At 42.3% G+C, this 24,051-nt stretch overlaps 1 protein-coding gene across 2 annotated transcripts in view; it reads left to right on the top strand.

Annotated features, from left to right (window-relative positions):
- The first annotated feature begins 6,794 nt into the window (after window positions 1-6,794).
- The window catches only part of NDFIP1 (Nedd4 family interacting protein 1), a 62,438-nt gene continuing 45,181 nt past the window's right edge, over window positions 6,795-24,051 (top strand). The window contains exon 1 of one of the 2 annotated variants that reach the window (XM_087429629.1): window positions 6,795-6,827. In XM_087429629.1, coding sequence (XP_087285755.1) covers window positions 6,810-6,827 — 18 coding nt within the window. In that variant the 5' untranslated portion in view covers window positions 6,795-6,809. Of the gene's footprint in view, window positions 6,828-23,806; window positions 24,046-24,051 lie in introns of those variants that run through there. The other variant, XM_004420048.3, reaches the window with a different exon arrangement.

Here is a 24,051-nt window from a genome sequence, read left to right as displayed (position 1 = left end):
CCTCTTCTCTATTTTAGAGAAATTATTTTTACCTGTGCATAGTTTTCACATACAGCATTGGGTATAGTAACAAAAAATTAGGAACAACCAAGATGTCCGTTGAGAGGAAAATCCTTGTGTACTATGGTACGTCTATACAGTGGAATCGCGATGTGGTGGGTACAAAGCACGAAGTGGATCTACATGCCCTGCAATGGAAATAAGGCCGAGATAAAATGTTACGTGAGAAAAGCACGTCGTAGAGTACATAGAATATGATCCCATGCAGAAAGTCAGAACAAAAACAACCTTCCCCACAAAAAACAAACGCAATACCAAATTGGCTGCAGTGGCTACTTCCGGGCAGAAGGTGGACTTGGGTTTGGGGTCAAATGGGCTGTTACTTCTACTGTATTGTTTGACCTTTTTTCCAGCAGGAATACGTTCGTGTATTTCCTGTGTAATTAAAAACAATTAAAAAGCTCTAAAAATTAACAAGTGCCTCTGAATGATGTGCAGAGGAAGGCTTGTGCTGACTGTCTGACCCCAGCTTGGCCCACACTGCCCTGTTGGCCCCAGACCTGCCCTGCTCCAGGTGATGAGCTCCAGGGTCATTCCGAGTAAACATGGGCTGAACTCCCCAGCCCTGGGTCAGACAGTTTCAGTTCCGTTGGAACCAAATCCCTCATGCCCACGGAGAATCCCAAACACACAGCCCCGTCACGGTTCATAATGGTCACGTATAATGAAGCTGGGCCTCAAGATAAATTGTTGACTAAGAAAGCAAGGTGGGAAAAAAAACCCAGGCACAGGACATTGTGAATAGAATTCTGCTCTTTGAATGAAAATAAGAACTGTGAACATGCACACTTATGTATGTGTAGACTATTTCTAGAAACTAGTGACAGTGATTGCTTCCGGAGAGGACAACAGGGTGGCTGAAAGACAGGGGTGGGAAGGAGCCTTTATTATAGGCACTCTTGTACCTTTGGAATTTTGAAATGTTGTGTTGCCTAATTTAAAATAAGTACAATTTTTTAAATGAAAAAAAATATTGGGCCACCAAGGAAACACCATCAGAAAGGGCCCTTTTCTAAATTGTGAAGACATGATTGGAGGAAGCCCCCTTGACTTAGGGACTGAGGGGCCACTGCTTAGATGATATTGACACACAGGCTACTGTCTTAGGTAATGACTCAGTTTCTCCTAATTCACCTCGGAATGCCCTTTTGGTGATCCAGGAATCATCCTGTGATGCTGTGATAGAGCACCGCTGCAGGCATCTCGTCCCTTAGTTTCTTTTCAGGGTTTTTAGGACAAGAAAGCACTAATTTATTATTATTTTACCCTGTAGTTTGTTCATACCACAGCATTGAAGTTTCCAAAACACAGCTGAGAAAGCTTCCTGTTGTTGCCTGCCGAGGAAACATATTATATACTCAGCCACTCCAAGTCCTTCGTGGCATGAGGCAGGACCTAAATAAATATACATGAATAAATAAACCTACCCTGCTGTGTATCAGATGGAGCCTACACTAATGTCATGTTCCAGTTTAAATATCGTAAACCACCCTCCTTTGCGAGAGGGTACATGCACACATGCGCACACGCACACACACACACACACACACTTTCTCACAAGTAAGTGCTCTTCCCATTGGGTACTAAGGACAAAGGGAAGCTCTTGAAGGCTTTTAAGCAGAGAAGTGACCCGATCAGATTTGCATTATTAAAAAGTCTCTGCCTGCAGTGCGAAGAATGGAAGGGATTGTGGGGAGGCCAGAGTGGATGTGGAGAGAAGAGGTGGGAGCCCAGGCTGCCGCAGGGGTCCAGGCTAGAAGTGATGGTGGTCATGATGCGCGTGGTGGGCTTGGTGACAACAGAAGTGCTTTGTAATTTGCAAAACGCCTAGTGAGGGCTCACTGTGACCACCGTTGTGTCAGCCCTTTACAGCTCCACCGCATGTTCCAGCCCAGGCAGAGATGGCAGGCTCTCCTTAGAAGTACCAGCTGATGAACGAGGAGGAGGGGGCATTCTCAGGCTGCCGCGGCCTCTGCAAGTTGCAGGAAGTGAGGAAACTTGAGTTTGTGCTGGAGCCCCAAGCTGCTAGGACCGCAGGCCTCTAATGCGTCACTGACAAAGGGGCTTGTGGAAATATGTAGGTGAAGGCAGAGTGAGGCAGAATTTCAGTCAGAGGGGCAGACTACCGCCTTTTTCCTTGCATTTATTTCAACCCAACTCAGCTTTCTTCTTTGGAAGTCCGTGGTGTTCAGCCCATGGCAAGCTCTGATGGGGCTGCAGAGCTACAGATGTGTGACACCCTGGCCCAAGGAAGAGGGAGGAGGCCCAGCTTCTAGTTCTTGACTTCATCACTGACCATCTGTCATGAGCCTGGGGCTTATCACTTACACTCTTTGGACCTCAGTTTCTGCATCTGTAAAATGGTGATTATTATCCCTCTTGTGGAATTTAATATGGACAAACAAATTATTCAATGCTGTTTTTCTTATAACATGGAAAGCAACAGTCTCCTAAAGCATTGATTTTTCAGGCTGTGCTCTGGGTGCCACTATGATGAGTGAGGAAGAGGGTGAGTAGGTGAGACTCTAGATCTCTCACTTTCCTGTTCCAAGGGGGATAGCTCCACTCTTTAAAATTTTGGGTTGTTGAGTAAGATTTCATTTGAACAAAGCGTTCTGCTGCTAAAACAGTTTTAAAACCTCTGTGACAGAGCATTCCTCACTGGGCAATTCAGATATTTGACCTGAACCCAGGGATGGCAAATAAATCAACCCCACTTCTGAATCCTGTGCCTGTGGCAGACATCACTAGTCAATCACGGGCCCTTTTCTACCAAAACCTTAATAAAGCCTCGGAATTATAATGCTTCTAGCAGCCAATTGCACAGTGGGTACATGAGGTGAAACCCATTTTCCACTCTTTGGACTTTTCATTGTAGGTTGACCTTGAGTGTTCAGTTAAATTGAGGACAGTAGCTACTCTAAAACTTCATTTGGATAAAGAAGTTTTAAAGCAAGGTTGAAGTCTTGGCTTTTGTCTTAGTCAGTTCAGGCTGCTATAACAAATACCATAGACTGGGTGGCTTAAACAACAAACATTTGTTTCTCCCAGCTCAGGAGGCTGCAAGTCTGAGATCAGGGTGGTGGTATGGTCAGGTTCCGCTGAGAATCCTCTTTTTGGTTTACAGATGGTGCCTTCTTATGTATCCTCACATGGCAAAGAGAGACATTACTCTCTCAAGACTCTTCCTTTTTTTTTAATCAAGACTCTTCTTATAAGGGCACTAATCCCATCATGAGGGCTCCACCATCATGACCTAATTACTTCCCAAAGGCCCTAGCTTCACATACCATGTCACTGGGGATTAGAGCTTGCTTCAGCATATAAATTTTGGGGAGACACATTCAGTCCATAGCAGCTTTCATAACCTTGTTTTACCAACATGTGTATTAGAAAATAAGATGTTACTTTGGATCAGTTACAGACTGTCCTGCATCCTTGTGCGCCCCACCCTCCTCTCATCTCACACTTGCAAATTGTACTCATCCTTTTAAATCCTGATTCATACGCCACCTAGTTACCTCCTCCGTGAAGCTGTTTTCTTCTCTGCATTTTCACAGCATTCTGTCTGCTTTGCTCATGGCATTTAATACCTTGTAGTATTGTTTTTTCTATAAATGCTTTATGTTTCCATCTTGACAGTGAGCTCTCTGAAAGCACAGTCCCTGTCATCATACACATTTGTATTGCTCCAGAGAAGCTCGGTAGTTACTCAGTAAATATTTGCTGAAAGAATGAATCAACACAAGAAAATCCGAGTACTAGCCCGAAAAGCTATTTCATTTTGTTGAACTACAAACTGAAGTGTACTTGGGTTCTATTGGTGAACTGAAAAGTAGTTGCTAAAATGTGAATCCTAGGAGAACAAGTAATCTCTGTTTTGTTCTTGCTTCCTGATGCTAGAACAGTGCCTGACATACAGTAGGCCCTCAATTTATTTTAGTTGAATCAATAAAAGAATGAATGAATAAATTATAGTTTGAGAAAATACTGTAGCCTGGCAATACTTTTCTTGTGTTTATCTCACGAGGTAAGTTATTAAATAATGAACAGAGTCTAGCCATTTCTGATGCCAGTTGGACAATTTCTGATTATTTCTATGAAAACTTGCACATTTCACATTTTTCCACACAGACACAGTTGAGAGTTTGGGGGTGTGATGGGATAGAGATGTGACTTTCACCTCTAACTGGGAATTTACTTACTCTTACCTTGTAGAAATCTGAGTAGATGTGGTCCTTTAAAGGATGAAAATAGTCTGCATATTTTTCAATTTATGTTTGTTATCAAAATAGCTCTGAAATAAAAGTAGCTCCTGAAAATTCTGTTATTTACCCTGTGTTTGGCAAATGAAGATTTCTGTCTTCCAGGGCCATCCTGCCAAAAGAGCTACTGTTGGATTTTCAATTTCTCTTTGCTATGAGAAGTTGATAGTTTGCTCTTAAGCGGGATTGTTTGATAGTTTGATCATCTGCTTTACTGCTGGTTGTGCACTCGCTGGTGGAGAAATCCACATTCAGAGTGATTTAGTAACATTCCCCATCACCGGGCAAAATGTTGACATCAGAGAGGTGGCTTTTTAAAGCCTGACATTTGTAATCCACTGTCTGGCACATAGTAGGTGCTTGAGTAAACGTCAAATTCTTGCATTTAGTCATTCAACAAATATTTATCCAAAGCCTGCCCTCCACCTGAGGTTACTAACATTAAATTCAGGTTCTAAGAACATTACTGGTATTGTCTCTCAGAGTCAAGTTGGTTATGTGTGTGGGCATGCTATTATTTTCTTGTCTGGCCTAGTACTGCTAAATGGTCCAATTCAGGCAATAAAACTGAAGTGGGCTTGATCTCGCTTTAACATTTATCATCAACAGGGGCTCAGTTCTGTGCTAAAAAGGCCTGAGTCAAGATTTTATTGGGCTCTTTGCCTATTCAAACTGGTATATAACCATTAACTAGTTAATCCAAATAGGCCCTCAGGGACGCCTGGCAGAGCCGTCATCTTTACATTACTGAAAGCCAGTAATGTAAAGCCAGAAATGCCAGTGGCTTGTTCTAGGCTGCTGAGTAAGGTCAGAGCTGGTTTACAATGGTGGCACACTGGGGTCCAGCCCTTCTTTGCCAGGATTGGTCAACTGCCCCCTGCCCAGGCATTTGCATATTGGTATTTATTTTTCCCACATACGAGAAGCTCCATTTTGCCACCTTCCAGCCCTGCCCACGGGTGACCTCATGCTGACTGTCCTCTCTTCTCAGACACCCTGCCCCAAGAAGCCCTCTGGTAAAACTGCTGGCCCCTGGAAGGGAGACTTAATGGCCTTCAGAAAGGCCATTTCTAATTTCTAATTTCAGAAATTTCTAATTTCAGAAATTATCCCAAATTGTTGTGTAGACCTCAGCAACTAAAGCTTTAGAGTCAGGCACCTTGGGTTCAAATCTTGGTTTTATTGCCTAGTAATTGTGTGACGTTGGGCAAGTCACTTAATCTTTCTCAAACCTCAGTTTCCTCCTTTGTAAAATGGGGGTGTTAATAGTAGTACTTACCTATGGCGTTGTTGCAAAAACTAAACAACATGATGTCTGTAAGCACTTAGCACATTGCCTGGCACATAATAAGTGCTTGATGGACAGTAGCTATTAAATTATTAGACAACTGTTAGACAAATTGCCTCCAGACAGAAAAATAAGAGACTTCTAAACCAGTCGCATCTGATCTTGTCAACAAAACTCACCTGAAAAATCTACAGCCAGACTAGAAACTAGCCTCTCAAAGTGAGATGGAGCAGGTCTGACCTGTATACATCTGTGTTGGCTAACATTTAGGGGAAGATATATTTGTAATGAAAAAGGAATAAGCCTTATAGAGTTTATTTACTTGGATGCAGTAAATTGAAGAGAAAGCAGACACACTTTGGAAAGATGCGTTTATTACCTTTGCGAGGCTGAGCTGAAGTGCAGCTGAGCAACCAGGATTTTGACATTTATCTGTTTTCCTGATGCTTTATGGACTCTATATAAAACCAGTCTAATGACCTTCCTACCAAGGCTGAACAATTTGCTGATGGAGCTGCAGGTTTGTGTGGGCCTTTTGTGTGTGTGTGTGAGTGGCTTTAATTTCATTTCTGGAATAAAGGAAGTGCAAAGACATTAACTCTGAATCCATCAAAGAAAGAACTCTGTAATTGCAATTTGGCAGCAAATGCGCTGGTGCTGTGTGCACTCTGAAAGCCAGTGATGATTAGTCCTGCACATTTATCTGAGCCCAAGAGCAGACACACAATAATGACAACCTCATCAAGCAAGAGACTGTTGTGTTTGATCGCTACAGACTTGGGACTGCTGCGATGTACATGAAGAGCAGCATCAACCAGATCTCAGCCAAGAAATCTAGATTTGCATGTCCACTATGGTAGCCACTAGCCACATGTAGCTAGTCCGAACTGAGATGTGCCGGAAATGTAAAACACACACTGGAATTCGAAGACTTAGTATGTAAAAAAGCATGTAAAATATTTTTGTATTGAGTACATGTTAAAGTAATAATATTTTGAATATGTTGGGTTAAACAAAATATAAAAATTAATGTCATCTGTTTCTTTGTACTTCTTAATGTGTCTGCTAGAAAATTTTGAATGACATATGTGGTTTCCATTTGTATCTTACATTATATTTCTATTGAACAGTGCTGCCCTACAATCAGAGACTAACAGGTGAGGCAGACGCTTCTTGGGTTTGCTCCCTGGCTCACAATGATTCCTCTTTTTCAGGTGAGTGCCTTTATCTTGATCTCAGGGTTGAGTGGCCTCCCAGTTGTTATGGTGCTGTTTTTTCACCCAAGGATGGACACCTGACTCAAGTCTGTCAATCAGACTGCTTCCCTGGGAAGTTGGACTAGGAACTGGTGATTGGAGCTGTAACATGCGACATGTAACATGGGTGGCCATGGTGTTCTGCTCCTTGGGTCAGAAAAGCAGTTGGAACTGATGTGCAAAGAGAAAGATAAGAACGAAGCATATGTGTAGGTTTAGAGAAGAAGAGACGAAACATGGGGAGTCCTGCTGGTATTTGAGTCTCTGATTGCCATACATATTTGCCCCAGCTAAATTCTCATCCTTGGGTCCTGTGAGATATCCTGGATCCTTATCATAAATGTCAACTTTTTTCACTCCATCTGACTCAGATGGGTTTTTGCCTACCAAAAGAGTCTGAATAACTCATACTTCAAATCTGCTTCTATCACCTCAGGTCTAAACAGGAATAGATTTTCCATGAAGTTCATGAAGCTTGAGTTTCAGAGCCTCTCACTTGCAAAGACCCCTTCCAAAGCCCCATTTTGTATTTGTACTTTTCTATTCTTTTTCTTAAAGAGGGTCCCCCAAATTGTAGTTTCAGGCCACATAAAATGTGGATTTGCCCTGTGTATGCCTTCCTCTCTGGGAAGAAAATTGGAACTGATCAATAAATATTTATTAAGTTATGCCTATGTTCCAGGCACTGGGCTAAGTGCTTGACACGTATTATCTTATTTGAATCCTCAGATAAGGTAGTGTATCCTATAAGGTAGTGTATTCACTCAGGACTGCATTTGGCTGCATGTAACTAAATCCTGACAACAGTGGCTTAACCTACTAAGGTTTGTTTTTCTCATGTAACATGAAGTCTAGAGTATTTGGTCCAGGATTTGTACAGCATCTCCATGAAGTCATCAAGGACCTGGTTTCTTCTGCTTTCCTGCTTTGTCATTCTTAGTGAGTCATACTCATAGTTGCAAAGATGGCTGCTGCCCCTCTAAGTGTCATTTTCCTGCTTCAGGCTGAAATAGGGGGAAGAGATGAGAGCCAAGAGCATATGGCAGCTGAATATCTCCCTTCTGATCAGGGATAAAACAATTTTCTTGGAAGCCCCTTGTAATATATAAGAATAGTGCTTATATCTCATTGGTCAGACTGGGTCACAAGGCCACTGCTATCTAACTGCAAGGAAGTCTGGGAGGGAAGTATTTTTAATTGGGCACATGCTGCCCTGCATAAAAGCCAAGTTCTGTTGGTAAAGAGAAAGAGAGGAATAGATATTGTGCAGGGAATTAGCTGTGTTTTCCAGACTAGGTTGTATTATTGTATCCGGGGCCCTAAAGAGCCACAAAGTTGCAAGTACTCCAGGAATTCCATGTATTTGGGGCAGCTGGAAACACTGAAAACTCTGAAGGTTGAGTAGGATTTGGGTGATTGGATGAGGGGAAAAGCATTTTATTTTACAGATGGAGAAGCCAAGGCTATAAGTGGTGAAGTGTTCTGCTCAAGATGTGTTACCTAAAAAGACTGAGAGAAGGAAAAAAAAAGATATAGAACTGGGGTTTAAACCCAAGATTGTCTGATTCCAAAGCCCATAATCTTAAGGATTGGGCTTTGTGGGTCTTAAATATAGTTAAATGGTGATTTTCTGCTATCGAACAAGCCATCTTTTCATGATAGCTTTTCACAGTAATACCATCTACCATTGATTGAGCACTTACTGTGTGTGGTTTTCTTTATATGCATTATCTCATTTTAAAAATGGCTTTATGTTTTGTGTAAAAATCATTCCTAATCATTGTAAAAAGTTTAAAAATCCTCAAAACAAACAAACTCAAGCAGTATGGAAAAAAACTAAGAAAAACAAAAATCTCCAGAAATCCCATCCCCAGAGAAAACCAAGGTTAACATTTTGGTAAAATCTTTCCAGACACCTCTCTTTGCAGATTAGATACATGTTTAAATATAGAAGTGGGAGCATACCGTATGTTTTCCTGTGGATGTAAATTGTCCCAGCTAACCATCCCAACAACCCTATGGGGTAGGCATCATTATCTCCATGTTACAGACTTAGAACGGTTAGGTGACATGCGTAGGACACACAGTTAACAAGTGGTTCAATGAGGCCAGTTTCAATTTTACCTGAACTGAATACCCCAATTCCCTGGCAGAATTAGAATTGGACAAAGCAAAGATCTCTTTCCCTAGAGAATTAAAAAAAATACACATATGTATCAAGATGGTCCTACTCTCAAGGCACCTTGATGATAGGAAAGCATGGCTGGCTCAGTGGACTCAGCAGCTGTAGTGAATATACCCGTTATAAATAAAATAAGGCATTTTCAGTGCTGTAAGCCTTCTGAGACATTGTTAATCTGAAGTCTCTGTGTGAAGCAATGCTGCGTAGATGTCACCCACGGCGATACCACCTGGCCCCATCGATGACTGAGTCTTCGAGGACTGTCAGTATATATCGTTTATGATCATTGCAAGGGATCTTCACTCTGGTGCATTGCAAATGACTTTTTCATTCCACACCCCCACCCCCACTCTGCTGATGCTTTGATTTGCAGTTGTATTTGCCAGATGTTGTGGACCAAGCTGAATAATCTTTGGAGCTGTAGGATTTTGAGTGAATGAATGAAATAGGAGTCCCTCCTCTCTTATTGATGTATAGCGTATCAACTGCCAAAGGGCCCACTGAAATGTTTAAAAGATGTTTTGCCATTAATAGGGTACTCATTAGCTAAATTATGGCACGTCCATATGTTGGAAAACCATGCACTGATAAAAATGAATGAGGTGGGTCAGGAAAGGATGCCAAGATGTATTATTTTGTAAGAAAAAAACAACACATGGAACGTAATGTAGAGCATGATCCATCTCCCTTTTTTTGATAAATTTAAAAAAGAATTTATACATACATATACTTTTTCTGGAAGGACGGATAAAAACACTATCAATAAATAATAGGTGTTACCATTAGGAAGAGCAGGAACAGAAGTTATCACTTATTATTTTATACTTTAATGTTTAAAATTTCAAACCTTGTACATGTATTACTATTCTATTGTTATTGTTATTAATATCAACAAGAGGATCTGGGCAATGAGAACATGGGCCATTAAATGTTTTCTTCTCTGTACTTCTTCATACTTAAAATACATTAAAACTTATATTTATTTTTTATTTATTTATTTTATTTTATTTTTGCTGAAGAAGATTCACTCTGAGCTAACATCTGTTGCCAATCTTCCTCTTTTTGCTTGAGGAAGATTCACTCTGAGCTAACATCTGTGCCAGTCTTCCTCTATTTTGTATGTGGGTCACTGCCACAGCATGGCTGCCAACGAGTGGTGCAGGTCCGCGCCTGGGAACCAAACCCGGGCCGCTGAAGCGGAGCACACCAAACTTAACGACTAGGCCATGGGGCTGGCCCCAAAACTTATTGTTATTATTTTTTTTTTTGGTGAGAAGATTGGCCCTGAGCATCCGTTGCCAATCTTCCTCTTTTTGCTGAGAAAGATTAGCCCTGAGCTAACATCTGTGCCCATCCTCCTCTATTTTGCATATGGGATGCCACCACAGCACAGCTTGATGAGTGGCAGGCATGTCCGCACCCCGGATCCGAACCCACAAACCCCAGGCCGCAGAAGCAGAGCATGCGAACCCAATCACTCTGCCACCAGGCCAGCCCCCCCAAAACTTATTTTTAAAAGGTGTTTTCAGAGAGATTTCCTTCCTCCTTAAAAGAACAAAGGCTCTCTCACCTTATAGATTTTTGGTGTTGGGAAAATTCATGAAACAGCGCTATATGGACAGGGAATACGATCTGAGCAACAGTGTAACTGAATGCAGTTTGGGGGACAGATTTATTTTTTCTTTTTCGATTATTGTTAATAAGTCAAGCAGGACTGCCAAGTAGTGCCAGTTAAGTTCAGTTGGTAGTGGCTGCCTGGGGTGCTTTTGAGCAGAACCCGGAGGCCATTTCCCATCTTAGCTGTGGTTGGTGAGCCATGGCTGCCCTGGGTGTGTGGGTGGGTAGTCTGGAGAGCAAGCTTCCCATGGGTGCGTGTCGCCAAGGGACAAGTTCTCCCCAAGTTTGTTCCAGCCTCCTGGCAACCCCCAGCATACCAGCTCCCCACAATGTACTCCCCACAATGTTCCCACAGCCGAGGGGGGAAACAAGGTTTAGTGGAAACGTGAGAGAACACGAAACCTGATGGTGCATGAAATTAGCAATGAACACTGGGAAACACAAGTCACAGCTCTGTTTGTTCTGGGGCAAGGTGAAATCACAATCATTTCATCAGAATAGGAGTTAACACCCAAGAAAAACAGTGCAAACTAATCAAAAGGACCACTACCACCACCCTTTCAGATGGTGGGCCTGCCACCCCTCACCCTCAGGAGCTTCTGTGGCTAAAGAGACAGAACTAGGGCACTGTGCGGGCTGAGATAGATAGCAATTTCATCTTTAGGGTCTCAAGGTCTTTGTGAGGCGCCAGGGTAGCCCCCTTTGAGGAGGTGACATCTGAACTGATTACCAAGTGATACAAAGGAGCCAGCCAGCGACACAGCCCCAGCTGTGTCAGAGCACGGTGGGATTTTTCAGGCACTTACAGATAGAACATGTCCCTCTGGCCTGGAATGTCTGCCACGGTTTAACTAATGAGGGGCAAAGAGGCCCAGACAGGCTCTTTGGACTTCCCTGTGGTTCATCTTCAGTGAGTCTGGCAGAGTACATGGCTGTCTGGGCCGTGAAGGTGCTTCTTGCACAGTCTGCTGCCAGCATTGACTACCCAGACTTGGTGCTTAAAATAGCAGCATTGAACGGCCTGCTTATTCTGCGTCTCCCAGAGCCGCAATTAGACAACACTGAGGGGTCAGGGAGCCCTGGGCGGAGGGTTAGAGGCTTACAGTCAATTTGATTTAGTATTTAAACTCTTTCTTGTTTGTTTTTGTTTTTGTTGTTCAGTACAAATGCCAAAGTATAGAGAAATTACTGTCCTTTCAAAATTGGCAGATGAAGGGTAAGACCACACAAGATGGTTTGATTTTCTACCATTGATGCTACTCCCTCTCTTCCCCAAATTCCTAAAGACAATCTTCCAACCACGCCTGCCTTAGATAGATCATGATCTGTCCCTTAGCATTGGGTGAGGCTGGGGGCTCTGGGGGGGTGTAAACAGCAGGGCTGGAGTGGGTGGGTGGAGCAAAGGCTAGAAATCTGATTCTAGACACACTTTCACTCATTTTTTTATTTAACAAATACAGTATATTTATGGTGTGCCTACCGCAAACACGATGCAGTCTTTGTTCTCAAGAACTAGAGTCTGGGGGGCAGTCGGGTCTGTTAAAAAACTGTCTGTCTTTGTTGTGGTCTTTTGATTTCTTCCATTGAACCTTGTCTGTGGCAATCCTGTTAATGGCAGGATTAATAGGCAAAACCTATTAAATGTTTAAACTAGTTTAAAAATTGAACCTCTAGTCCATAAATAAATGAATGAAATTACCTGGATCCTATTCTTGCGAAGAAGAGAACTTAAAAAGTGTAACAGGAGTGATTTTGTATTTGTACTTCAGCACTGCCTCCATCTTTATCACTGGATCCTTTTGAGCACCCACCTAGTCGTGTTCTTCACCAGACTGCAGTTTTCTTAATTAATTTCTTAATTTACTTTATTTCATGGTGGTTCAAATTAGCATAGACTGACAGGATTGAGGCCTCCACAAATGAAATTACATTTGGCTTTAAAGAAACAAGGGTATGGGAGCCCGCCTGGTGGCCCAAGCGGTTAAGTGCACACGCTCTGCTGCGGCGGCCTGGGGTTCGCTGGTTTGGATCCTGGGTGCGCACCGACGCACCGCTTGGCAAGCCATGCTGTGGCAACTTCCCGTATAAAGTGGAGGAAGATGGGCATGGATGTTAGCCCAGGGCCAGTCTTCCTCAGCAAAAAGAGGAGGACTGTCAGATGTTGGCTCAGGGCCGATCTTCCTCACAAAAAAAGAAACAAGATTATTTTGTTAATCATCCTGAAAAGATGGCTCATAGGACTGGTATTGCAAAGAACTATAAGACTTTATGCAAAAGGTAATGCTCCTTTTAAAAGAAGTGTATGGTTCACACAAAAACTTGTACACAAATGTTCACAGCAGCATTGTTCATAATAGCCAAAAAGTGGAAATGACCAAAATGTCCATCAACTGAGGAATGGATAAACAAAGTGTGCTATATCCATACCATGGAATTTTCAACAATAAAAAGAAATGAAGTATGGATACACATGCTATAATATAGATGAACTTTGAAAACACTATGCTAAGAGAAAGAAGCCAGACACAAAAAGTCACATATTGTATGATTCTGTTTACATGAAATGTCCAGACTAGGCAAATCTATAGAGACAGAAAGTTGATTAATGGTTGCCAGGGGCTGGGGAGTGCAGGGAAGTGGGGGAGGGAATGGGGAGTTACTATTTAATGAGTACACAGTTTCCTTTTGGGGTGATGAAAATGTTTTGGAACTAGATAGAGGTGATGGTTGTACAACATAATGAAGATACTGAATGCCACCAAATTGCATACTTTTAAATAGTTACTTTCATGTTATATAAATCTTATCTCAATTAAAAAAAAGACTAAGTACAGACACATGCTAAAATTTGGATCAACTTTGAAGACATTATGCTAAGTGAAAGAAGCCAGACACAAAAGGCCACATATTGTATGATTCTGTGTATATGAAATGTCCAGAACAGGCAAATCTATACTGACAAAAAGTAGATTAGTGGTTGCCTAAGGCGCAGGGGGTTGGGAGGAAATGGGGAGTGACTGCTAATGGATACAGGGTTTCTTTTGGGGGTGATGAAAACGTTCTAAATTGATTATGGCACACTGTAAATTGCTGAAAACCACTGAATTGTACATTTTAAATGGATGAATTGTATGCTATGAGAGTTATATGTCAATAAAGCTATTGTATAAAAAAAGATATGTATACATTTAAGCTTTTGAAAAATTGAATCATTTCAGGGACAGTTAGGGCAGCTTCCTATCTACTGCCTGAGGACTCTTACCTGCTTAGTTTATCTGATTTGTATGTTGAGGATTTTGCAAATTGAGTTTTCTAAAAAACAGGACTCCCAACAAACATATGAACAGATGAATGAAAAAATAATCAGGGATCCAGAAATAAGCACACATACAAAGGAGATTTTGTATATGTTAAAGGAGACTTTTTCTTTTATTTATTTTGTAAATAGTTTATTTTTTTATTATTTTACTGAGGTCATATTGGTTTGTAACATTGTGTAATTTGAGTTGATACATTACATATCAGTTTCTATATACTGATAGTCTAGTTAGTTTTTATCTAGTTTTTATCTGTTACAGTACATATAAGCCCCTTTACCCCTTATGCCCTCTCCCCACTCCCTTCCCCTCAGGTAACCACTAATCTGTAAAGGAGACTTTTTATTTTATTTTGTCGTGTGTATGAGGAAGATTAGCCCTGAGCTAACATCTGTTACCAATCTTCCTCTTTTTTTCTGAGGAAGATTGACCCTGGGCTAACATCCGTGCCCATCTTCCTCTACTTTATGTGGGATACCGCCATAGCATGGCTTGACAAGCAGTGCATCGGTGCGCGCCTGGGATCCAAACCTGTGAACCCTGGGCGACCAAAGGGGAGTGCGTGCACTTAACCACTACGCCACCGGGCCGGCCCCTGTAAAGGAGACTCTTTAAATGATTATTTAACAAATGGTACGAGATCTAACTAGCCATTTGTGTGTGTGTGTGTGTGAGGAAGATTGGCCCTGAGCTAACATCTGCCAATCCTCCTCTTTTTGCTGAAGACTGGCCCTGGGCTAACATCCATGCCCATCTTCCTCCACTTTATATGGGATGCCGCCACAGCATGGCTTGACAAGCAGTTTGTCGGTGCGCGCCAGGGATCCCAACCAGCGCGCCCGGGATCCCAACCAGCGAACCCCAGGCCACCACAGTGGAGCGTACGCACCCAACTGCTTGCACCATAGGGCTGGCCCCACTAGCCATTAAAAAAAAAAGAAAGCTAGATTCCTACCATATTCCTTATCCCAAAATAAATTGAACTTGATCAAATATGTCCGTGTAAAAAAGAAAACCATGAAAGTACTAGAAGAAAATATAGGTAAATGTTTTCATGATCTTGGGGGTGAGGAAGATCTTCCTAAATTAAAGCCAGAAGTCATTAAAAAAAAAAAGAGAGAGAGACATAGATTTGACCTCATTAAAAAAAATGCAAGAAACTTCACTGAAGCAAGTATTCTTCCTCTCTCCTCTCTTCTATTTACCTGCTCTACCCCAATTTGACCAATCCTTCAGGATAAAGCTAAAATTGCCCTCCCCTATGGCATCTTTCCCAATCACTCCAGCACATATGACCGTTTCTTCCTTTTCTGAACTTCTGTTGAACTTGGTCAAAAATACATGGATGGAAATTGGAGGTGGATGGATTGTATTTTACATGGAGTATTTTTCTGCCAACTCCAGAAAACTGGCAGTGACTACTCAGAGCACTGTGTTGAGAGGAATTTTTAGCCGGATCTGACTTCAGTGGGAGTGTTGGGATGGATTACTGCTGCCTGTCCTGGGCGTGGGAGAGGGAGCATGAGTCACAGGCATTCCCCCCGCCTTTGTGCATCCCGTGATAAGGACCTAAGGCCCAGGCACCACATCTTACACTTCTTGTCTTTCTTCATGATGATGTGTTCGTGCTGTTATTGCTTTCATATTCCCTCGGAATCTCTCATGGAGCTATGCACAAGAGTGTCCAATAAATACTGTAATAGTACTATAAAAAATATTATAAAAAGAATATGATGGCATTTTGAAGACAGTGTTTTCCAGAAGCACAGTGGTTCCCAGGAACAGAAAATATCCCCAAAGTGACCTCTGGTTTATGGTGGGGAGCAAGGGGAGTGGCAGGGAGTGGATTCAATGGAAATAGGCACATTTTTACTTTTTGTATTTAAACAAAACCTGTTTACCTTCAGACTATACTCACTGTATGTGGGCTTTGTATTTCGGCAGAAAACGGAGAAGTTTTTTTAGCAGAGAAAGCTACCCATGCAGTAAGAATTAAACATCTACTTACTGAATGAATGAATGCCATGAATAAACTAAAAGAACTGAAAACACCTCTCACGTGACAAGATGTTCCATGGAGCTCAAGCATTGCATGCCCCTGGCGAGAAGCTAGCAAACATGTCTTTATATTAAGACCATCTCCAGGTTAACACAGGGGCGGAGACTCAGTTGGGAGGTCCTCCCATGGCTGAACAAGACTCTCTCCCTGTCTCCTCAATTCTGTTGGCCGATTGAAACTCATTCTTACTCATTGCAGTACCTGCTCCCCTTTCAGCCGGCATGAGCCCAGCCTCAGAACTGCTTTCTGCAGTGATCCTAATCTCATCTCAGCGCACAAGGAGTTACCCACGGAAAGCCCAGGCTGTGAAAACTCCCTGAGTCTCAGCGGCTGGAAACTCTGTGTCACCAGAGGTATCACTAGAGAAGTCATTCCTTCCGCTCACTGAGATTTTGAAGATGCAAGGAACACGTGCAGAGGCACATGATGGTTCCTGGTATTTGCAGTTTACCAAGTCCTTTTACAGACACTGTCCTATTTAGTTGATCTTCAGGATATAAAGGACTAGCCCAGAGACCCTCACCATTTTCGTTGAAGTCAATCTGCTTTATAAGAGTGGTTTTTGCCAAAGTTCATGTGAAAGGTCTTTCCTGCTGGTAAGAGACACTTCTCTCCCTTCCCCAAGAAGGAAATCTAGTCTCCAGGTGGGAGGAAGTCTTATCCTTAAGCAGCTGCTAGGTTGGGAGGGAAGGGCTATGCTCTGGGCCATGATGTCTGTGTTTTGGAAGGGAGAAGAGAGTGACATTTTTAGGCTACAAGCCTCTTCTGGGAGAGCTGGAGACAGATCTATTTTTAGCTGCGTTCTCTGCCACCCATGAAGAACTCAAAAGGTACCCCAGCACCTGGCAGGTTTCCTGTGGGGAAAGTTGTTAAGGGCTGAAGAGCTTCTGTGTGTTCTGAGTCACGAAGTTTGACTTCATCAATCTGATGCGGAGGGAGCATGATGGCCCCCCACTTTTCTTTTGAATCATAGTTTGATTGCATGATGACAGCATGCTTGGGGATGGCACATATCCTCAAATCATAAAAGGCTGGGCCACCGACTAGTAGAGAACAGGAGGCCAGGGTGATGTGTGTTAACTCAAAGTGGTAGATTGTATGGTTCACAGAGGGAAGGAACCTTGTGTTAGGTATCAGCTCTGCCACTTCCTGGCTGTGTGATCATGAGCACGTGACTTAACCTCTCCGAGCTCGGTTTCCTCATCTGTAAAGTGAGGCATTAAACCAAATGATTTCTAAAGGTATTTTAGCCCCAATCTTCTATGACACACACACATAGCCAAGATAATTAACTTCCATGCAACTTGTTCCCTCATCCACAGAATAGAGACAGAAATACACTTTATCTCATGTGTTTATTGTGAGTGGTAAAAAAGATAAGGAATGTAAATTGCTTGGCACAGTCCCCAGCATAAAGTAATTGCTTAATACATGTGAGTTATTAAAGTAGTGTTCTTGGGGCCATTGACATCAGAGGCACCTTGTTAGGGCAGTGAACAATAAAAAATGTGCCTTAAAACTTTTTCTGGTGAAAAACATCAGTGGGAATTTAAGCTGGTGTTCTGGATGACCTGTAGACTCGTATACTGACCATGTTTGCTTATAGAATGACACTGGCTTAACAGGTAAAGACAGGGCGAGAGGATGTTTGGTGTTTCAAGAGCCAAGAACACAGCCTCCATTCAGCCACTAAGGGGGTGGCTAATTACGCCGTTTAAAATTGAAATCTGAGGTTTTGTGACCTGTTTTGTCACCATCAAAGGTCGTGGAAAGGCTGCGTTCCCAGGTGCATCCCACCAGGTACCACTCCCATGTTATAGCACTGCTCACTCCAGGGGAGGAATTTGGCCTAGAAGGGGACTTGTCTTTGCTCCATCTGTGGGCTTTAGTTACTGAAGACGTTGTGATGAGGGAGAGCCCCACACAGGAATAACGTTAGAGAGGAGTCCCTGAATAATTTGGCCAGGATTTCAACACTGCTTAAAAAATAAGGTATTATTTCCTGGTCTTCACGTAGTCTTATTTAGAACTAGAGATTCTCTCTTGTGCTTTGCTTGAGGCCTGCTCTAAGTCACCCGGGCAGAGTTCCCTGAAGACCTGTAGGAACCAGCATGCATGCCCACAAGCTGCTGCTGAGTTTAAGGCAACATCATTCTTCCAGTGGGGCCCCCTGCGGGTTGCTTCTTTTCTGTGACATAATTCGCGCCCATTGTTTTTCCCCTGACACACCACAGGCAGTGCAGAGCTCCTAGCTTTAGTATTTCCCATGTGTACTCATGTCTCTTATGATACTCCCTAAACACAGTAACAAAACTCCCAGCCTGGGAAATGTGAGAAACCGTTTTCTTACCTCATGAATCGGCCTGAGGGTTGGAGAGTTAAGCACTTTCCCTAATCACTGTGTTCCTTTCTTTAAGGTGCTTAGTTAATGTGATTGGTTGGTACACTGTGTCCAAAGATGAAGATCAGACACTTGATTTCCTCGTGGACACTTTGCTGTTCCTCATTCCTTCCCCACCCATAACACCCCTAAATATATTGTGAACTATTCGTCAGAAGAGGGATTGCTCACAGATTTTATGGGGTCGCCTCCTATAGATGCAAAGGTTGTATATCGCCCAAATGCAGGGTGGGAGGTGTCATTTAACAGACAACAATGGGATGGCTATCCCTGGTTGCACAATCAGATGTGGCGGTCAAAACATGGACCAGCCATAGCATCACTCCTGGTAGGGGGGATTTCCCGAAACTTACAGCATATATTCTGTTTGGGACAGAGATCGGTGTAGCATCTTTACAATTAAATTTTAGTGAAGACTCTTGGAAGAAACTTCTCTATTAGTCTTGGTATCTTTTGTTTATTTAGCTCAGGTTCACTATCAATTGTATTACCAATCAGGTCTCCACTTCAATCACAGGCCAAATTTATGGTGTGCTTGTAACATGTGTAACTTAACCTCATTCCCAATGATATTTCAATCCTAAAGGGCTTACTATGTGCCAGGCTCTGTTCACATGGAGAAAACAGTGAAAATGAAGACAAAGTCTATTTCATGTTACTACTCTTGTTTAGCTTTTTCTTTCTCATCTACTTCTAATCTATGATTTCCTGCTATACTGTAACCACTTAAATCCTTTTTGGACCAAGACAGTGTATAAAATAAGTAAATACTATAAACATATATGTACTTAACAATAAAGCACTAAAATATATAAAGCAAAACTGACACAATTGAAGGGAGAAATAGACAATTCAACAATAATAGTTGGAGACTTCAACAATCCACTTTTAATAATGGCTATAACAACTAGATAGAAGATCAACAAGGAAATAGAAGATCTGAACTACAATATAAGCCAACTAGACCTAAAAGATACCTATAGACAGCAAAACGTATATTCTTCTCTAGTGGAGATGGAACATTCTCCAGAATAGACCACATACTAGAGCATGAAGCAAACCATAAAGCAAATAATACAAAATATGTTCTCCAACCACAGTGGAGTGAAATTAGCAATCAATAACAGAAAGAAATTTGGGAAATGCACAGATATGTGGAAATTAAACCACACACTGCTAAATAACCAATGAGTCTAAGAAATCACAAGAGAAATTAGAAAATACCTTGAGATGAATGAAAACAAAGACATAACATACCAAAACTTAAGATATGTTAAATAAATAAGTAAACAATCACCCTTAGCATTTCTTAATTTCATTTTGGAAAATAAATGAGAAACTATTCTTTTGTAGTTTCAGGTTCTAGGCAGAAAGCCACAGTGCTTGCCCATATTGGTGGTAAGTTAATATCTGTTGAATAAATGAATCAATGGCATTCCAGTGTCAAGAAGATAAACCAAGGAATCAAGAGTCTCATGTTGGATTCCTACTTGACAAATCCTTTTCCTCTGACTTACTTTTTTTGCACAACACATTTATGTTTTAAGATCTTTTATAGTTTCCCACCCTCCTCTCTCCCTTCCCTGTCCATTAGGCCTTTTGCATTACTCTGTGGTTTAAACTTCCTACTCAAGCTCTTAGCACATAAACTTTTTTTGTCCTTCTGTGAAGCTAGGGGTTGGCAAACTGCGGCCTGGAGGCCAAATCCAGCCCACCACCTGTTTTTTTATGACATGAGAGTTAAGAATAGTTTTTACATTTCTAAATAGTTTAAAAAAATCAAAAGAAGGATATTTCATGACATATGAAAATGATGGGAAATTCAAATTTCAGTGACCATAAATAAAGTTTTATTGAAACACAGCTAGGCCAATTTGTTTGGTATTGTCTATGGCTGTGTTCACGATACAATGGTGGTGCAAAAAGTACAAAATGGAGTAGATGTGACAGAAAGCTTGTGGCCCACGAAGCCCAAAATATTTACTATCTATCTCTTTACATAAAAGTTTGCTGACCGCTGTTCTAAGCTTTTGTTCAAGCATACTCATGACTTGGTATGCCTTCCCCTCTTTCCATCACAACAAAGGCTTTTTCTCATTTAAAACCCTTTCTGCTGAATCCTTACCTGACTATCCCCCCTGGTCACATAATTCCCTTTACCATCTCTCAGCGTTATTTAATATAGCTCAACACAGCCGTAATTAACTTGCAATTTTTATATTAAAAAAATGACCTGAATATGTGTTTACTATCTTCTCTGTTTCATCGTGAAGACCGTGAGGGTAGAACTGGTCCTTCTATGTCCTGTATTTCCTTCCACTTACAGAGCAGTACTCAAGTTTTGTAGTCAAACAGATCTGAGTTTGAATTATTGTTCCACCACTCACTAGTTGAGCAACTGATGTACATTTCCTTAATCTCTTCACCTGCAGAATGGGTTTGTTATGAGGATTAAGGACATGATGTATGAAAGGGTCCAAGACGCAGCATGTGCTCCACAAACGGTTGTAATTATCAGTGGAAAATTTCTTTATTTGTAATATAAAGATATTACCTTTTGCTCTTAATGAAACTCATAGTAATGTAGCAAGAATTTAAAAATCAGTAGAAATGGAGCTGCATGGTTCAGTTGGAGCCCTATAAAGATTAGCTGGAGACATTTAAGGCCTGAAATGAGACCAGTGGAGCTTTTTAACAAACCATTCTTGGTTACTCATTGAGCTCAGTACTGCCTAGGACAGGCCTCAGGTAGACGTGCAAGAGAGAAGATCACATCTATCCTGGAGGAGATTTTTATCTAAACTGGAGGGAAAAAAGGAAATAGACATGAGCTATGCTCTTAGTTGTCCATAATATTTCTCTTCTCTCTCAGGATGGATGATTCAGAGTCAGCAATTCACATAAAAAGTATTGCACATGGAAAGTATTACTGTTATTCTGTGGGGAAATAAGTTTTTAAGTGCAGCAATCTGAAATTAATAACTTTCTCTGTGGAAACTCTCTTGACAACATCTTGAGATGAAGCCAGAGTGCAATTTTTATGGCCTTGGATTATCTTCTCTGTCTGCTTGGCTTGCAGCAGGCATGGATCCATGAGTCAGAAATTCAGAGTTTTCCCCTTGCCTGTACAATTGCTTGCCAACTGGAGACCTTATACAGCGGTGACTCAATTTCTCAACTCCCCGATTTACCCATCCATTGAATCAACACAAATTATCTCAATTTACTTATTAAAGGCTTTGGAGAACTCAGAGAAAGAGAAGACCACATCTTTTCCTTAACACAAAATATTTTGGTTCAACATATCAGAAAAGGAGTAGGAAAGGGAGATTGGAAGCTGGAGATCAACTTTCTTTTCCTTTCGAGAGAAAATATTCCTTTGAGAAAGCCCAGTATTTATATTATGATAAATATGTCACATGCAGGGAATGTATAGCTATTGAGAGAGAAAGTAATTTAGGAAAGAAGTAGATGGGAAGAGTAGCAACTTCTTTTCCACAAAAGCCACAGTGCTGCAGAGATGCATAAAGACGGCAGCTATTGCGCCAATAGCCATATGTGGCAGCACAGACATCTTTTTTATTCCTTCTTACATGTATGTTTAGAAATTCTGGGCAAAGAAGTCTGGATTTCTACTTTCCATTGATGAGATATAAAAATTTTTCAAATTAGACTTTTTTCCCCTTATGTAAGACCACAAAGGTAGGACATTATGTTTGGACTGTCACTGTACCTTATTACATTTAAAGGTTATTTTTCTGGGTTAAAAACAACAACTGAAGGACAAAGTAAGGAACCTACCACTTTGAGACTCTCAGATTAGCATATTGCTGGATTTGTTCACTCTCCCAGAGTATACATATGTGAAGCCAACACTTGGAAATAGGGACAGACATGTAGGAGTTTGGATGCTGGTAGAGATCTCAAAGTAAGGAAGATAAATATCTAGAATTTTTATTGATTACAATTGGCTCCTATATACAGAAACCTCAGAGTAGGTTCAAAACATAGCTATGTTTTAAACTATGTAGTTAACCAAACTTGAAAATTAGAAGCTAAAACAATAATCATATTAATGCCAACCCTAGACTACCAACTTGGAAAGGCAATCAAGAAGAAATGAGAATTGCAACAAGCTTCCAAGATTAAGTTTTTTTCTGTGTTGGACATGTGGGTAGAAACAATTCCAGATGGCTGGGTGTGACAGAAAGAAACAGCAGACCTCAAATGCCTGCTCTATAGCTATACTGTGCTAGATGCTATGGGAGATATCAAAATATTTAAAAGACAAATACTCTCATCTTCACAAAGTTTATAATTTAGTTGCATGATAATCGTTAAGAAAGCTGGCTTAATGGACTCACATACCAGCTTTACCCCTCCATAGCTCTGTGTTCTTGGTAAAATATTTACTCTCTTGAGGCATTGTGAAACATTGATAATGATCTCCTATATGGCAGTTATGTCGCTTCCTTTAGCTCTTCCGTAAGGCAAGCTCTTCCCTCAACGCATTTGCACCTGCTACCTGGAAAGCTCTTAGCAAGGCTAATCTTTGAAGTTTTGCCTTTCCTGTCACCTCCTCAGAGAGCTTTGGTTCAGGAAATATCGTGTCTATATCCACGGATGAGGCTGTTAAAATAATAAAGGACTGCATAAAAATGAAGATGCTATTATTATCATCCACCCTAAATAGGCTCTGAGACCTAAACAGTTCTCGAGGATTTAGGGTCAGCAAATTTTTTCTGTAAATGCTAAGATAGCCAGTAATTTAGGGTTTGCAGGCAAAACAAACCGGAGCAGCTGTGTTCCAATAAAACAATTGATGAACACTGAAATTTGAATTTCATATACTTTCCATGGTCAGTGGTCCGGATTTGGCCTCCGCCCTCCTGTCGACTGACCCCTGATCTATGAGGATGGCAGATAAGAAGGGAGTGGATAAGAACCGAGACTCTGCAGCCAGATATCAGGGATCAGATCTCTGCTGTGTAAGACTGATAACCTCCCTGGGCGCCAACGACCTCTCAAATGGGGCTGCGGCCCCTGTGTCGGGGTGTGTGATGAGGGTTAGATGACAACACGGAGGGGAAGCTCAGGGCTTGGTACGCGGTGCTCATGACCGGCGTCGCCCTCTCTGTGGGGGCCTGTGGTGAACTCGCTTTTCGTGGAATCGAATCCGACGCTTCAGCCTCGGAGGCGCGGGAGGAGGGGCGGAGCCCACTGCGGGCGGCGGCACCGACGGCGAGGGCGGCGGCGCGGGGCGAGGCCGGGACGGCCGGGCCGCGCGAGTCGGGGGCGGGGCGGCGGCGTAGCGTCGTTGTCGTCGTCGTCCCCGCCTCCTCCCCAGGGGCTGTGTCGGAGCCTCCGCGGCGGCGGCGCTCACAGCCCGAGGAGAGCGGCTCGCCTGGAAGCGGCGGCGGCCATCGAGACCCGCCCGAGGCGCGTCCCCGTCGGCCTCCCCGCGCTCCCAGGCCGCAGCGCCGCGTCCCTTCGGCTTGCTCGCTCGCTCGCCCTCCTTCCCTGCGGCCGGCTGCGCCATGGCGTTGGCGTTGGCGGCGCTGGCGGCGGTGGAGCCGACCTGCGGCAGTCGGTACCAGCAGGTGAGC

Source organism: Ceratotherium simum, chromosome 4 (assembly GCF_057802395.1).
Source record: "Ceratotherium simum simum isolate JZ-2026a chromosome 4, ASM5780239v1, whole genome shotgun sequence".
Lineage (NCBI taxonomy): Eukaryota > Metazoa > Chordata > Mammalia > Perissodactyla > Rhinocerotidae > Ceratotherium > Ceratotherium simum.
The sequence above is the reverse complement of the archived record's forward strand: the minus strand, read 5'-3'. Positions and strand labels throughout refer to the sequence as shown.